The sequence below is a fragment of the Crassostrea angulata genome, chromosome 1 (assembly GCF_025612915.1).
Source record: "Crassostrea angulata isolate pt1a10 chromosome 1, ASM2561291v2, whole genome shotgun sequence".
Lineage (NCBI taxonomy): Eukaryota > Metazoa > Mollusca > Bivalvia > Ostreida > Ostreidae > Magallana > Magallana angulata.
The window spans coordinates 9882691-9901474 of record NC_069111.1 but is presented as its reverse complement, the minus strand read 5'-3'; the positions used below and the strand labels follow the sequence as shown (position 1 = coordinate 9901474).

General features: G+C 33.6%; 1 protein-coding gene across 1 annotated transcript in view; it reads left to right on the top strand.

Moving 5' to 3' along the window:
* Positions 1-18784, top strand: part of LOC128177239 (dynamin-binding protein-like) — a 47467-nt gene that overhangs the window by 20521 nt on the left and 8162 nt on the right. Inside the window, exons 17-27 of the mRNA XM_052843875.1 lie at positions 397-598; positions 754-1124; positions 2551-2725; positions 8308-8365; positions 8780-8801; positions 11589-11663; positions 12026-12156; positions 12548-12650; positions 16872-16987; positions 17844-17916; positions 18398-18562. Of these exons, the coding sequence (XP_052699835.1) occupies positions 397-598; positions 754-1124; positions 2551-2725; positions 8308-8365; positions 8780-8801; positions 11589-11663; positions 12026-12156; positions 12548-12650; positions 16872-16987; positions 17844-17916; positions 18398-18562 (1491 nt within the window). The remainder of the gene's footprint in view (positions 1-396; positions 599-753; positions 1125-2550; positions 2726-8307; positions 8366-8779; positions 8802-11588; positions 11664-12025; positions 12157-12547; positions 12651-16871; positions 16988-17843; positions 17917-18397; positions 18563-18784) is intronic.

Here is an 18784-nt window from a genome sequence, read left to right as displayed (position 1 = left end):
TTATGATAAATACCGGTATCTCTATCATTCTCGTCAAAAATTTTGACCAATAAAATATTTTGAGGTATTGTGCTATTCAATTTACAATTATTTTCTTGGGAAGGGGGGATGATAATCACTAAAACTAAAATTTTCATCAGGAATTTTGCACCATAAAAAAAGGTATGATGGAGTACCAAAGTAAGGGAGGTCATTTTACCTTAAAACTACATATTTGATGGATTAATTAGAAAGGTTATTTGTTCAGAGATGAGTTCATTTATTTGATCTAAATTGTACACATCTTACTTAATGAATAATTGATTTTTTCAATATGTCATATTTCATGTTATATGTCTAAGTTCTAATTTTATGTACATGTATATGTTCTATTTTCACTTTTCATTTTGATATTAGGAGGAGACAAGTAGCTCTCAGAGTCAAAGTCAGAAAGTCTACCTCCAGCAGAAATTTACTCCCGACAAACTGTATAAGGTGACTCAGAGTTACCTAGCAACAGATCTGATGGACCTGTCCCTGAATGCTGGTGACCTTGTGGGGGTCGTACAGGACAAGGACCCCATGGGCAACAAGGACAGGTGGTTTGTGGACAATGGAGGTGAGAAATGACCCTAATGATTGGTATGCAGAAAGTTATGATGGAATGTTTTTCTCAACCATAATGCTGCTTAATGCATTCTGTAAAGGCATTTCTTTGTACTATAGTATTTAAAATATTTTGGTATAATGAGTTGAAATCTTGATTTTTCTCAGCTGCAAAAGGATTTATTCCAAATCGTCTTCTCCAAAAGTCTCAGATTCAGGACACTCCTGCACATGAAGAAACGAATCAGATTTATCCAAACATCTCGGTGCCTACTTCACCTATTTCACCCACAGTGATCGGTATGAGACAAAATGTGCCTTTCGTTGGAAGTCTCGGCTCCCAGGGGTCACCTCCTGGGGGTGAAGGTCAGAGCAGAAGCTCTGTGGATGGAGGTCAGAGCTCAGGTCCAAGGTCACCTCAGGCTGCTACCCTGGTCAGCCGGCAGAGTTTCAGTAAGGAGTTGGACGACTTTTTAGATGAAGACATGACACCTGACTTATCTTCTACAGAGGACAATGTTCAGCATGAATGTGAGGAGGTAGGATGCTGGCAATAACACATACAAGACATCATGGCATTAACACATACAAGACGTCATGGTATTAACACATACAAGACATCATGGCATTAACACAAACAAGACGTCATGGCATTAACACATACAAGCTGTCATGGCATTAACACATAAAAGACGTCATGGCATTAACACATACAAGATGTCATGGCATTAACACATACAAGACGTCGTGGCATTAACACATACAAGACGTCGTGGCATTAACACAAACAAGACGTCGTGGCATTAACACAAACAAGACGTCATGGCATTAACACATACAAGACGTCATGGCATTAACACATACAAGACGTCATGGCATTAACACATACAAGACGTCATGGCATTAACACATACAAGACGTCATGGCATTAACACATAAAAGACGTCATGGCTTTAACACAAACAAGACATCATGGCATTAACACATACAAGACATCTGTTAGAGTTGTTTGTTTTGTTTTGTGGTGTTTGTTGTGTATGTATCTTTTTGTTGGTATTTTTTGTACATTGTATTATTTTTTCGTTATCCAAAGAAGATATGTTTCAATGTACATCATGGCATTAACACAAACAAGACATCATGGCATTAACACATACAGCTGTCATGGCATTAACACATAAAAGACGTCATGGCATTAACACATACAAGACGTCATGGCATTAACACATACAAGACGTCGTGGCATTAACACATACAAGACGTCGTGGCATTAACACAAACAAGACATCGTGGCATTAACACAAACAAGACGTCATGGCAATAACACATACAAGAGGTCATGGCATTAACACATACAAGACGTCATGGCATTAACACATACAAGACGTCATGGCATTAACACATAAAAGACGTCATGGCTTTAACACAAACAAGACGTCATGGCATTAACACATACAAGACGTCATGGCATTAACACATACAAGACGTCATGGCATTAACACATACAAGACGTCGTGGCATTAACACATACACGATGTCATGGCTTTAACACAAACAAGACGTCATGGCATTAACACATACAAGACGTCATGGCATTAACACATACAAGACGTCATGGCAATAACACATACAAGACGTCATGGCATTAACACATACAAGACATCATGGCATTAACACATACAAGACGTCATGGCTTTAACACAAACAAGACATCATGGCATTAACACATACAAGACGTCACGGCTTTAACACATACACGACGTCATGTGTCTGTTTTGTTTGAATCAATTTAGGAGCAAAACTTAATTGCTGATTAATAAAATAATTATGTACATGCATCTATTAATTTTCCTTGTATCTAATTTAAGACTTTCTTTCTAAATCAAGAATTTCATACTAGTTGCCCAATTTCTTTTAAAGTATATAAATAATTTGTGTTCTACAAGTTATTTGTTTTTCTTACAGTTTTACTATGCAGAATACCCTTTCCAGTCCCGGGCAGGAAATGAAGTGAGTTTATTTGAAGGTCAAGTGGTGACAGTTTACGTCAAACACGACCAAGAGGGTAACAATGAGTGGTGGTACGTGGATGCTGATGGGGTCAAAGGTTATGCTCCATCTAATTATCTTCATCCAATGAGCTGATGGGGTGAAAGGCTATGCTCAATCTAATGACCTACCCTAATGGAAAATCCAGAAATGGTAACTGTGACAGGGATTGAAAGAACCCTCCAGAAATCCAAGGAAAAAGATCTGGGATGTGACATTAGAGTTATAATGTCTAAGTTACAATTCACAACGGTTATCCACTGTATTTCACAGGGTTTCTCTTTTATTTACTGGTATGCCATGAGCAGTATTTAGAAATGCTACATATTCATCTGTTAGAGTTGTTTGTTTTGTTTTGTGGTGTTTGTTGTGTATGTATCTTTTTGTTGGTATTCTTTGTACATTGTATTATTTTTTCGTTATCCAAAGAAGATATGTTTCAATGTATATGGTAATCATGGAGATAACCTGCCATGTGAAATTTACCAATATGTTGTTATTATTACTAGGCAAGATATACAAAATTATATAAACTTAATTAGCATTATTTTCAACATTATGTAACAAACAAATTTGTTAACAATAATACATGTACATATATTCAAGTCAAATAATGGCATTATGACGTACATTTTTAACCTGTTTTTTTTTTTTTTAAATGTACATTTAACATTTAAGAAAGTCTTGCTCTTTCTCCTGAATACCTTACCTAAGATGAACACATTAGTTAAGAAACATAACTCTTCATATGCATAATGTCTTAGGGTATTGTTTAGCTTTCATATATAAAAAAAACAAGTAGCATTTTTACATTGTTATATTGGTAATACATTGTAGTGACTATTTATCATTTATATACAGTTTGTACATACATGGCCTATGTTGTGTGTTTTATACTAGGTATACCCTAGTTATCAGCTTGAGATTATGACTTTGTGGAAACCTTCATTTTTTATTCTGACATCAGTGTAGCCCTGATATAATTGTTGACGTTTGGACTGGGCTCCAGTTCTTTGTGGTGCTTTTATTGAACATGCTGTGATATTTGTACTGTGTCTGTGGATTTCTCTTGGAATTGAATATACATGTAAATGTGCATTTAAATATATGTGTACACATATTACCACTTGAATGACTATTCCATTCCAGTGTCCATCCAAAGAAGAAGAAATGTTATAGCCATTTTTTTTTAAATAGAAATTTTGTGAAAAAAGAAATATTTTTCTTCTTTGGTAGTTTTGCATGCTTTTTCTGGTCATTTTCCAGCATATTGGACATTTTTCTTTTACGCATCATGACTTGAGTTTTTACGATTTAGCAATCCTTGTACATTGTAATAACTCATCTACATACTCATACATGAAGTACATTTGCTGTAGCTTTTGCATTTTTTTTTAAATTCTTTGTTTAATTCCCAATAAGATCACGTTCAAATTTCATGGAATGTATGGTCCTTCAGAAATGTATTTATAAATACTTTTTTCAAAGCTAGTTAGCACAATCTGGAATATATTATGATGTTATACTATAAAAGTGGTCTTGTATTTATATGTACATGCATAAACCCTTTTCTCTCTAGATTATTGTTATTAAAACATAAATACCAAATCAAGTTTTTATTAACCACTTGATCACATGCAGAATTCTTGCACTCTTTCTATCAGATGATGGCATATTCTATTCCCATACATGAATCTATTGGCATTTACATGCGGAATGTATAACCTGTTGGTGAAAAAATTAATTAACCCCTTTTAATTTATCTAGACATGTAGAATTTGTTTGTATAGATGTATTAAACAATACGTGCAATATATTGAGGCTCTATATAACAATAGATATTGATCGCTATATAACAATAGATATTGATCGCTATATAACAATAGATATAAATCCCTATATAACAATAGATATCAATTGCTGTATAACAATAGATATCGATCATAGATCCTAGAATACTAAACTATTGTCTTTCACACCAGCTAGAGCATTTATCCTGCCTAATATATAATTTGTTTCTGAGTTTTCTCGCCTTCACATTCCATTTGTTAATGAATGCCTGTATATGAAAATTTATATATTTCTTTTTATAATTTAAAAATTTTCTGGTTGTACGTTATATTTTTATACTCTGTGGTTATGGGTAATTTTGATCTACATTTATAACAATTAGTCAGGATTTATTATTTTTTTTCTTTTGCTTTAATTGGTACAGGTTTTAAGGACTTTTTCACTCTACAACTAAAAATTGAAGTGTAGCGAAAGCTAGATATAAAAGCTGTTTGTTAGAAGGGGTCATGCAATAATACAGATGTCAAGGGGGAAAAAAAGTTTATTGTAAGTAAATTATTACCAATATTAAATTTCTTTGACCTTCTAAGGATTAATAATGCCTACCAGTTTTTTTTCTATTCATTGGAAGTTGGAAGCTTTGATGTTTGCAAATTTTAAGGATGTTTATCTATAGGGTTCTAAGCAGTATTACCAGTGTGTGTATTTAACATGAAATATTATCTAATGTAGGATCAAGTAACATTAATGTGTACAAGTCTACTACTCATCTGCCAAATGTATTCTGTATACTGGTACCTTAATCATCAAAGTTTTGCTCTTGTGGAGGAGAGTTGAAATTGTTCTGCTGATCAAAAAATTAAGCGTTTTGTTTTCAAAAATCATCAATTACAGAAGTTTGTGATTTGAATGTAATTAATATTAAATTAATTAATTTTTGTCAACCAAATACAGGTTTAGTTTGCATTTTTTATAAATTTACATTCAATAAGTGACATGGCCATAGTTATGATGTTGTATTTACATTTCGATATATTTATTGTGTATGTTTTTACATATGATGTACATCTACAGTCAATGCTGAATTTGCCCATTTGTTGATGACATGTATAACTGTTGCTCAGACGGAAAATAATTTAAGTCAATAAAGTTACTCCTCACTCTCTATAGAGCAGATATTTATTACAGGTTAATTTGGTTTTTTGAATTCTTATTTTGTTTATTATGTGATCGATTCTGTTAATTTTGTCCCTGAAAAATACTACCAGGGTATAAACAAGAAAGATAAAGTTATCTCCAGTAAAGACATTCCAAGTGTAATTCTAGAGGTATTGGGCCTCTTTTCATAAACAGCTGTTCAAAGGGAACAGAGTGCCGGTACCTAATAAATGCATTTTTAATCACTTTTCCTTTTCATACGTAGATATCGTCAAACAGATCATATATCCCCATTCCGTGCATCTTTTGACAGTGGGTACATAGCGCTGTAAGCTGATAAATTGACTCCATAGATAAATGGGCGCTGACTTTAATCTCAGAATTCCTCTTTCTGTGCTTCCAGTCACCTATGTTGTGATTTTTGCTCGGTCGGAACAAAGAACCTACAAAGGAACAACAAAATTAATAGTCCTTCTGCTTTTCTTTATGTTGTTTAATGTACCATTACATCATTTATTGAACATTAATGTTTAAAGGTCAAAGTTGCGTGAATTTTGTCACGTCATGCCACCATGTGTGTTTTTTCAAAATTGTACTTCAAGAGCATGTATTGGGATATTTATATTTGTGTATATCGTGTTATCTGCCTGAGTTTTGACAGTTTTGGTTGAGTTTGGGAACCTCATGTTTCTATGACCAGGAATTGACCCTCTATCCTTACAAAAATGGCTGCAGTTTTGAGGTCTACATAAATATCGATTAAATGCCATTGTTTCAATTAGATTGATTAAAGATAAATTATCTGCCAGACACAATGTATCTGATACTTATCAACGCACACAGGGTGTGCCAACAGATATACAGTTCAATTTATGATAAGACAGTTACACAGGTCTTTTACCATTAAGTTCTGTAATACACAGAGACCAAATCTGTCTCTGCATGTATGCTAAAGTTTTCTGTAAAAATTGAAATTCTGATGATGACTTTTCAATTATTTGACACTTTTGTGTGAAAAGTGTTTTGGTAACTGGGTATAAACTTTCACAATTAAATGGATTTTTAACAATGAGAGTTACTTGAAAAAAGATCCAGCCCGATTTGGCTGCAAGAATTAAATGTAGAACATCAGAATAATAATGTGCACGCCCACTGAATAAAGGATTTTTTCGCCAGGAAAAAACTAGCTGCCTTTTACCATTTACATTGTGTACACTTTTAAATGATACTTTTAAGCATCGGTCAATCACTGAAGAGTGATTGCGTAACATGCTGAACAACCCTTTTATTGTTTCGGTACACACTGTGATTTTTGTTCCATTAAGGTCTCCTTTTCTAGAGTGGCTAGGAGTATTTTGCCATTAAGGCAAGCTCTTTGTGTATCTAATGTATACCGATGTTTGTTCAATAGTTAGCTTAAACGTACAACCATTAACAGTAGTTTCGAACAACGTTAAAGGTGGCAGCAGAGTATTTCCTTCTTTAAAATTTTACCCTTGTCATTACGCACCAAATTGTACTGATAACAAAATGATAATTAATGGTTGGCACGGGCCTATACAATGCTAAATAGGCTGGTCTACAGTGTTTTTATCAAGCCCATAAGATTAGTCATTGATTAGTAGTATATCTGATGTTTGAACATTTAATTTACCCCAAAATGGGCCTTAAGGGCAATGTTGACCTCTGCCTCAGCCAAATAAGAATCAATGGTAATAGCATTCCTCCATAAGAACTACGCACAAGGCTGGTCGTTACTTAGGTACTAATCTTTTCACGTTTTAACGTTATTTTAGTGTTATTGCAAGGAATTCTTAATGTCTTTTTCATTGGGGTGTCTGATTTGTTCACCTTTACTGTTTACGAATTTCTTTCTCCCTTTTCATAAGGAGCAGGGTAGTTCGGTGTTTAAGGGTGATAAACTTTTAGAGTCATGCCATCGGAAAAATTCAAAATTGATCTCTATAGATCCCTTTGAATTGATTTCTTCAGACCAGTGGTGATTGGGTTTTTTCTTTAACTTTTTTTTTTATATCTGAAAGTCTGCAGGAGTATAGAACATATCACAAAAACATGCTAGCTCTTTTGCATAAATCTTTTCAAAACCCAGGATCAATAGCTTGTATGGAGCAAAATCACTTCAGCTAATTATATTTAAATAAAACCTATTTGAAATTAATATCTTAAAGTCTGAAAGAATTTACATAAAAGAAATTAAGAGTTCCTGTTTAAAATGCAAAAAAAATAAATGAAAAACCGCCCATAAACATTATAGTTTAAGTTTAGGATTTTATGACAATGTTTTAAGTTTTATGGTGTAAACTTATCATATTTGTTTCTATCAAGTGGCGCACTGATTCAATAGAGAGGAAAGTCTTGCAGTGAATTTCTTAAGTATTTAATCCAACCATATCTTAATTTAAATCCATTAATTCACACAACTGTTTATTGGCGGTAGTAAGAATTTAAAGGTCCCGTGCTTTACTAAGGATTTCAGTGGTATTGTTACACTGCTACACGCTATAAATATTTGCAAACTTCAGAGGTTTTGAATGGAAGCTAAAACAGCGAATCATTTAAGATAAGTAACAGTAAAAATGGCAGAGAGCAATCACCAGGGGTGGTGAATGGAACAGCCGTGTGTAATGTCCCAGCGCTGTGTAGTTACCGGTCAATTTAAATGTGCGGATATCTCTATGAACTGGCAGAAGATGGAGTGAAAAGAAATGTTTCATTTGAAATTTCCTAAATTCAGAGGATATTATACTTGGGAGGAACTAGGGTATGTTTCTTTAATATATTTTCCTTTTATACATGTTGTTTTTTTTCTGATTGTTATTAATAATTATGTTGTATTGATTTGAGTGAAAGAAATTAATACAATCAATTACTATGCATTGATATATCCAGCTTAACTATAACAGGACTTCATAAGTATGAGATATTCCTATTACCGGTAGATGGGACTCTATTTTTTGAAACCTTTGTTTATCCATATACATTTTCCAGCTAATAAAATTATTAAACTGAGTTCAGTTTGATCCTTATCTTGAAGGCAAATGTAATGTTCCAGTAGCTGTCACTAGATTCTCAATCAGTTTGATAATATACAGTAGTTTATTATTATATAGTAATTCTTATTTACGGTACTTATCCTATCTGTGGTATTGAACCTTCATGTCTCTGATTTTTTCAGATGTCTTGCCAGAGCCCTGGGGGTGAGTACATTTCATTACCCCCCTCCTCTTTCATTTGAGATTTTGAGCATCTGTCCTTCATTATTTGATATTATGTATAAATTCAAAAGCAGCCCAAACTTTGACAGAAATTATGAAGAAACTTTGTTAATTTAAACAAATTGAGTAACATTTGAGTTAAGACGTATCATATGGAAAGAGTTTTTAAGCACTATGTTTGACTTAAAATTCCCAGTAAAATGAAGATTTTGTTGTATTGATAAGACTTCAAAAGAAAAATCTCTTTAAAATTGAGTTTTGTCTAATTGATATGTTGAAGTTTATAAAAGATCGAAACCCCACTGTTCAAAAGAGAAAAGACTTTAAGATTAGATCTAAGATTTTGTTTTACTAATGAGTACAGGTACCTGCAGTAAGAAAGAAAAATGCCCATGTTTAAACATGAGTTGCCTGAAGATTTAAGATTTTTAACCCTTGATAATGAGAGGTTTTAATAATGTGATTTTTTAAATCTGCAGAATATTTGAAATTCTTATGACAACACTTTGGTCATGTACCAGTAATTGGGAAAAACATATATACATGCACAATTGCATATATGATTGTACTGTATTTAATATTTAATCTTAATGACATATAATCTAAAAAGAATGAATTTGGAAGAGAGAATATGAACATAACACACTCATTTATATATTGAATTAACAGTAAATTTTCAATTCCTGTACCAAACTGTTAATACATGCACCTAATTCTTACATAGTATGTAATGGTTTGTTAAGCTGAAAACTGTCGATCTTGTCAGATATTGCATGGTCTGAGGTGTGTTAACGCTGAGGAATGAACTGTTGATGTCTGACATAATGGGCAGTTTTTGGCTTTTAGCTTACTTTATACAGAGAAATATTTGCGCCCGTTTTGATTTTGACCCTTTCGCCCATGTTGTCACTGTGGGCAAATTTTAGACAAATTCCAATGACTCTTATTATTTCTCAGTGAAAACAATTTTGTATGGGCGAATTCAAGGTGGGGCAAATCCGTTTGTAGGTGAAGAAGGGCAAAAAAAGCAAGGGGCTAAAATAACCCTGTATACAGTACTTTTAAAACAATTCAAAATACATTTGAAGCCCTATGACCCAGCAGACAATATAATAGAGAGTCTTATGTTAAATTGTCGTATTGAAATTAACAGCAAGTTAAATGTTGTTAGTACAAACAGAAAGACTTGATTTTCACTTGATGTGATTAAAAACAAACAATGGAGATTAAGTCTATTCTTTAATGTCAAGGTGTAAATCTACATCTTAATAACAAGCGGGACAGAATTATTAATTAACCCCATACGCCCAAGAAAGCACTGGACACCTGATCGTAACATAGGGTTGGTAAAAGCGGCATGGAATACACTACACATGCAGTGTAATCCTCAAACACAGCTAGATTTAATCCTATGACTTTATTATTTCATTACAGTTGTGCATGACATTGCACTTAATCTTTTGACAAAGAAGATTAGCTGTCTTGATTTAAATTACTTTCGGTAACAGATGAGAAATATGTTGGTCAGTGCGGGATTAATTAGCGTAGGCAAATCAAAATCCTTAAGATTCTTATTCTTCACATCCATGGCAACTATCAGTGATTGAACTTTAGTCTAAATAGACGACAAATTATTTTAAAATTATTTATAAATATTTAATGTAATATGCCTCAAATAGATGGAAGAATAATGAATATGAGGATGTATAATCTTTAATAGGAACCAAGCTTACCCAGGGTATATAAATTTGTCAAATCTTAATGTAATATTCATGGGTGGAGAAAAAAATAGAGATAAAATTAACATATTAGGTACTTTCTTTCTCAATACAGTTTTATCATAGCTAAGACTTTATCATAGCTAAGACATTTATCAAATCAGATTTCTTTAGGGGTTTTTTTTTCATACCATATAATTTTGTAGAACTGCATGCTGGTAGATGTCATGATATCCCATATTTATTTAAAACTTTCCCTGGGAACTTTGTACAAATATCATATAATGGCAGACATGAATCTCACTAATTATATCTGTTGACTCAGTAAAAGCGGGCTGTATGTCTACCTTCACCCACACCTGATTAATGTGCAGTAATCTGTGTACACAATGCGCAGATTTGGAAATAAATTGCAGGCTCGTGTGAACCTGTGTTGACTCACGGATTAAGACAGGCTAATTGTTGACAGGTGTAGTGTCTGATCCTTACATCAAAGTTGTCTCTATGTACATGTATTCAACAGCTCCCCCTCTCTCTCTCTCTCTCTCTCTCTCTCTCTCTCTCTCTCTCTCTCTTTCTCTTTCTATGTGGCTTTCTCTCTTTCTGGCTCCCTCTCTTCCCCCCTCTCTCTCTCTCTCTCTCTCTCTCTCTCTCTCTCTCAGAGCTTATGTTTCTTTTCTCTCTCTCTTTGAATTATTCATAGATTAAAGGACAGGTTCACTTTTGTTCTCTATTGCAAATGATTTTCTATTGGACTGTTGTTTTCATATAAGCCTGTTGTTTTTTAAACACAATGGCATTGTGTAAAAATGATCCCCATATTTGTGTCAATGTAATTTACTATTCAAAATTTACAGAATCAATGTTATTGTTGAATTTCAGTTAAAATAACACAAGTGCATATTCAATTCTCACTTGAATATGATATTTTGAAATCATTTTTGAGCATTAATTATACAAGGTAAACTGATTCTAGTGAAATCCAGGTTTGTTATTACATGTAATAACTTTGTGTTCCTTTATTATATGTCTGCCATTTCTTTTTTTTTAGTATCCTGTTGACCTATTTAAGAAAAATGTCACAGGCTCCGAAGTTGTTGTTGAGGAGCACGGACTCAGCCTCAAAGTGAGTATTCCCATGGCAACAGGATAGGGACTTCAGCCTCACTCACATTAGCTTTCTGATCCTTTGGATTTATAGGCAGCCAATGGATAGATTTACATTGAATAATTACACTGTATTCTTTTTCTGATAAAGAGTTGATGGGCATTATACTGCAGCTAAAATTTTTATCTGAAACTTTTAACTGTTATTTTATTGAACTGTTTTTGTATTCCCATATTAATGAAAAGTGGCACACCAAAGAGAGAGTCTTTGCAAATCAAGTTCTGATGATATCATTAACCCTTGAGTCTACAGTTGCGAACAAGTACATGTACATTTTGATATGAATTATTATGATTCATATCCACCTGATTTAATCTCAGGAGGCCTATAAGATGGTGGACCACAGACTTTTGGAGAGGGCCCTCCATCGCACCTGTAACCTCCACTCGGGGGACTGGAACATGAATGTGGTCCGCAAATGTCTCTACTATCTCAGCCACTCTGCCATCACGTGAGTACCAAACTCAGCCATCTCAAACTTGCCCAATCTCAAGTTTGCTTATCTCAACCTTACCCAATCTCAACTTCCCCAATCTCAAATTTTTCCTTTCATATTCTCAACCTTGCCCAATCTCAGACTCAACCAATCTTAGACACACCAGATTTCAAACTCTTTATATTCCAAACTCGCCTTGTATCCTGGTTTGTACAGCATACAAATGTTTTACAACACAGCTTGTTCGTCTTATGCCTAAGACTTTCCGTGTTGCTATGCACCAATACAATAAAAAATAGTCTTAATCCTGCACACTATTGTCTAAGGTGTTTTTTTGAAGGAAATTTACAGTGCTTGTGCATGTGTCCATTAGATACTCAGTAGTTATGCTGTGATTGTGTTGTAGGTTTGAGGAGTTGTACAACATCAGGGTGGCCTACCAAGCGTTTGAACAGTTTGATATGAAGGGTCTGCTGATTGACCAGGACATACTACTTAGCAGTATCAAGGTACGTGTACTAATGACTGTTGTAGAACGGGTGGACTAAATTATTGAATTCCACTGTATGAAGTGACCTGATATTCATAGCATATTATAAATGAATCCGAAGAGATTTAACTGTTTACATAAGTAACATCTACCTTTATATGGTGGGCTATTATGGGTATCCATTATTAACTTGATCACTCTTATCCCTGTAACACACTATGTATATATACTCAAATGATAATTCTATCAAGAATATTTATGTCTGCATAATCGTCTCAATAAACTTGCAAACTTTTAAATAACTAATAAAACTAGTCCTGCATGCGTTTGGATGAATCCAAAGTTAGTACTGTATACAGGGAAATATTCGCCCCTGTTTTAATTATTTTTGCCCCTTTCGCCTCCATTGAAGATTGGGTGAATTCCAATGGCTCAAATTATATCTCTTTTAACACAACTTTGTCTGGGCAAATTCATGACGGGATGAAACCCTCTGCAAGTGAAGAAGGGTGAAAATAACACAGGGCAAAAATAACCCTGTATACAGTATTTAGCTGTCTCTCTCACTAGTAAGAATGATGTGATGGATATACTTCAGAGATGAGAGACGTGTTATATGAAATCAAGTTATGTTCATCAGATTATGGGCCTGGAACCGTAGATTTTTTTGCAATGGATGTAATGAATTTTTTAATCCCAACTCTATATTGGTGTCCTTGTCTCAAATCTTGCACATTTATTGACAGAAGAAGCCAATATTGAAAAAGCCACTAATCTTCTTATTTCCTGGATTTCAATATGGGATTTTCTCTTGTTTTATGCAGAAACATGACATTGCTATCATGTTTTGCATGTAAATAGAAAATGTCTTTTGAACTGCAAAAGCTTCGAAGGCAATTGTGGATTTCATTAAACCTTAATTGAAATGTTTCAAGTAAAAAAAAATCTTAAGTAAATTCCCAAGATTGATTTTTCCCTTCTCGCCTTTGCTGTTATCAGTGCTTTTGGAACCTTCCGTACATTTGCACACAATTGTTTAAGAAAACTTAATCTCATATTCATGTTAATTCAGAAACTGTATTCCTTGCAAGGGGGTTTTAAACTAATATGTGAAAGTGATAGAGGTAAACGTGAAGAGTGCATGCTCAATATATGGTCACCTGCCATATTTGTTAGAATTCCTTTCTGGGGGCTCCAAGCACCCCAGGCTTTTGGTTGTTTTGAAGTTGCCCCAATAATGTTATCAGTTGTTTATAATATTCCTATTTAATTAAATTTGTCAGTTTTTCTTGTCTGGCCTCTTTGAGAAGGTCAAACTGCTGTTCGCAGATTATTAGTTCTAATAATTCTCTCAATCTTAATATTTGATCAGATTTTCATACCAGGATGTTATACAATGACGGCTCCATTTTTGCTTTGTCAATATCTATTGACTGGTTGATACTAAAAGAGAAATTCTTCATTTCATTTTCATCTGAGTAGAATTTTTTGTACTTTAAGAGTTATATCTTTTTATGGGCACTTTGAGTGACAGTCGGACACCTAGAACTAATTAAACAAGTTTAAAATTGGACCTGCAGTGAAGTTTCAACAATAAACATTATGTCATCGCAGCAGTTTTCTTTGCATTTCTTTGTTAAGAGTTTTTGTCTGTAGATTTATGGCTGGCAGTGGTGTGTTGTAATTCACACTGCTTATGCGGCATTATAAGATTTTCTGCCGGTGACACTGCATTTAAGGGGAAACTTCATGCGTCTGATCTGCCATTCTTATATTTTGCCATCCATTCATAGATTTTTTGGATGATCAATATGCTTTCATCTTTATATCAGTCATTTTGTATTTCACTCATGGACTGTTAATTTTCACTGAGAGGGAAATCAGAGAGCAAAGAAAATATGACAAAGATTCCACCAAACTGAAGAACTGAATTGCCATCATAAGATGTTCTCACATAAATTGATATTATTCATATTTGAGAAGTTGAGAATCAGTTTATGGCCTGGCTGAGTTAGATCACTCATGGAAACAGAAAAAAGCCATTAAGTTCCAATTGAATTAGTTTGTGAAAAAGAATCTATTGGATAGTCTCGCATAAGTGTTCTCTTAAATCACAATAGCAAAGGTGTACACAGTACACACTGCCGAATGCAAGTGATTGTTGTTGAATTTATTAAGTGTATTTATTTTGTCCTAAACCAATATTTGTTGAGCTTTCTGGGTGAAGTTTATGTGTCTGATGGATATACAGACAAATTTTAGTGCCCCCTTTTCTGTACCTAGGCAAAACACAGCATTTGTTTAAGAATTCTGCCAATTGAAACTCTAGTGAAATGGGGAGTTGAGTTAAGATGTCAACTTTTTTTTTAAAACCAGCATAATACAAATGAAACGCCCATAGATCTCTTCAAGAAATTTAATACAAGGTTTCGCAGACAAGGGTTTTAAGTGTGTAATCTTAAAAATCAAACGAATCATTGTTATATTGTTTAGGAAAATTTGATTTTATTGAATTTTTTTATGAAATGAACAGTTCAAGATTGAAGCAACAATGAATGGGTTGAATATTTCAAATGAGCATAAAAAGATAAGGAAATAGCTATGTATGGTATTTGCTGATGTAGCTTAGTACGTGTATTAACTCTGCTTTGGTTTTAATGTTGTAATATGATAAAGGCTTCACCTCTGTACCATGGCAAAAGGACTGAACTGTTCCTTCAATGGAGAAAGTTTTGACAATTGGTCAGCATATATAAAAGTCATAATTATTCATTAGCTAGGGTTTATGAGGCTTTGAAACTGTGTTGATCAGAGTTTTGACATAGATGTGAAAAAAATTTAATCTGAATTTGAAATGTTTATCAAATATTGATTTGTATTAATGTTCCGAAAGGTATAAACAGCAAAATGGTGATTATTAACCTAAATTGTGACAATAATTTACATGCAGCAGCAACTTAGCTAGCCCTTATAAAAAACCAAAGAGATAATAGCTAAAGAATTACGGTGTATAGAAAGATGTTACAAAGAAGAGATCATGCGATGCCATTAGAGTTCTCAGTACTTGATGCAATAATTGTTACAGACCAGTGAAACTGTCCAATGGCATTCATCCTAGAAACAGTTTAGTACTTGTAGAATTCTCAGTTCTGGAATTTATTGAGACAGGCCAGTGAAACAGTCTAAGGGCATTTGCCCCAGAAACAGTTCATTATACTGTTGGAGTTTTTCAATACTTACATTGATAAAGTAATCTATAATGATGGAGGAATGCTGGGTTGTATTGATGTTTTCTATTGTTTTGTCCCTGAGTTTTAAACCTGTCTCATTGACTGATTGGGACCGAGCTCTCAGGTTTATAGTTATATAGTGATGGAGTGGTCCATTATACAAAGAAATGAGTTGAAAGCCTTCATTACCTCCACAGAGTCATCAGAGCCATTAATCATGAAGATTTCAAAAGAATTTTGAATTAGAGAATGAAAATTTTCATATGTTGTTAATGATAATTTAATGAGCAGAAAAAGAAAAAGAAATCCCTCAATTCACACGTATAGTTCTGAATACCTGTTGATAAATGTACGAGGATCAGAAGTTATGTGTGGCATTTGTTTATGTTTAACCTTGTACAATGGACAGATGATTTATCTAACAGCATGGCATTTTAAAATTAAAATTGATAACTCAAGAAAGGTCACTCTGCATATTTGGAATGTTGATGTCATGTAATCTATAGTAATTAACAAGTAGCAGGAGGTCACTATGATATTCAATTAAATTATCTTAAATCAATAAATTATTCTTTTTCAATAAGGACTTTTATACAGTAAACTTCAAAAGACCATCATTCAGTGGGAAAAATATGCTATTTTAAAAAGTCTTATAGTTTAATTGCTCATTTTGATGATTTTTTTTTATAGTGCATTTAATAACTGGGATCATTTACACCATGGTTGTTCAATATTTTTGAATTTTGTGTGTTATATGTACTCCTCTTTCATTAATTCATATCCTTAAGAAATTATGAAATTAGATATTTTTAAAATTAATAATATACATGAATATAATATTCATGAAAATGAATTAAGCCATAAAATTATGTGGACTCCATATAAGTGAAAATTTATGAGAGTTATGCAGAGTACTGGTAATGATGATAATATAACTATATGCCTACTAGCTTAATTATATTAGGATCAATATATGAGTGTAAATCATGCATTTGATTTTTGGATTGTAGATGTGTGGGCGTTCCATTGCACCAATGAAGCTGATGCACAGGCTGAAACATATGAAGGTCCACTTTGAGGACAAAACTCGCATCCAGCTGTCGGAATACCTGGAACTAATTCTATGGTGTGTGGATGTACATAGCTCTAAAGAACAAGAGAGATAACTCTTGTTCACATATTGTGGGTGTTGTATTGATACCTAAAATACAGAATTTTTGTTTCTGGAGAGGGGAGGGAGGTATTTAAAATGTTTATCTTAACAGTTTTTTATTTATTAATTTGTCTGATATTTTAAATTTATCTGCGACATGTATTAACAATAGTCCACCTAAGAATACCCACTCGCTGCAGTGGAATAGAAAAAAAATAGCAACAAATTTTTTTTCAAGCCAATCATTTTATTTTACCGGAAAGTACCAGAATTGAATTTTATAATTAAATTCATAATCCAAATTTTTAGGATGCTTTTAGGCATAACAATTAAAGGGCTTTTAAGAATAATTATGAATTAATGTGGAGTAAGAAGAAAAAAGAGCTGATATATAAGGAACAGACTTGAAAGAATATTTGGTAAGAAAGAGTTCAGAGTTACCCAGTATGTTAACAAATATCTGCACAATAAGGAATATAGTCAAGGCCGATAAGCTTGCTATTTAACAACAATAATACATGTTGATGTAATCTGTTGGTTTACATCTATTCAGTTAAAGCTGTAGATTTTTATCAATCAAACAATGCTTACCAACAATTGCCCAATGCTTTGTTTTAAACGTTTCTTCTATTGGGGCTCACATCTTTGTTACTGACATTTTCTCACGAAAAATTATGGAGGGAAAACGTCCTCGTAGACTATCAGCAAAGGAACTGCTAAAGTTTCGGTTCTTTAAGAATTTTAAGCTGACATTCCGTGAGAAAGGGAAGATTCCAGAGACTGGGGTGTATGAGATTTCTGATTGTCTGGAGGAACTGCCTCATTTCAGGTGTGGAAGTTACAAGGACTACACCCCCGAGGATGGGACCGCCCCCCAGGGGAAGGAGAATGAACTCTACAAGGTAATCCTGTGCACATTAATGGCAGTATGAAAAAGAATATATCTAAATAATATTAAAATTTCATGCCACTCTTGTTAGATGAAATAAAAAAAAAATTGTGATAAAATTGTGTAAGTTTAGATGAAAAAAAAAAATTAAATCAGGAATATTAATTAGTTAGCTAAAGTTTATGTAGCTACCAATTGTGAAGTAACTATAATTGTGATACCAGTCATTTTGACCATTTTGCTGAATGTCTTTCAATAGTTCATCTACAGGATGGCTGCATGGTCATGCATGGCCATTTTAGATAGTATATCAATCTTCTTGAGAAGATTGCCATGCATATATGTATAAGAATAGTCACATTCAGGAATACCCTAAATGAAATCCACGTCTACTCCTTCAAAAACTAATTTCCGCCAAATAACGTACAGGCCAAATATATTATGTTTACAGTAACGGCTGTATGTATGAATCAAAATGGGATTTTCCTTTATAGCTGGCAGACTTTGAGCAGCTCCTCTCCCACTATGATGCCCGTCTTGCCAAGAAACTCAACGATGAATACCTCAAAGAGGAGTGGGACTTTGGCCAGGAGAACCTGGGGAGTAAGAAGATGTTCAAGGACCCCCCAATCATCTGTGCTGAGGAGAGGATGGAAATGGTGGGTGATCCCCCGATATCTAGATCTCTTAACACTACTCACAATTTAACCCAGGTTCTTGGATTTTAACCTTTAACATTTGTTGGATACTTTAGTGGTACTAAAGATCTCAAGGGGAATAACTCTTAAGTATTTAATTTTTATAAACAACTTGATTTGATATACTTAGTGCAAGTCTAAAGGTAACATTCTAATCTGGATGATGTATTTGATATGAAATGA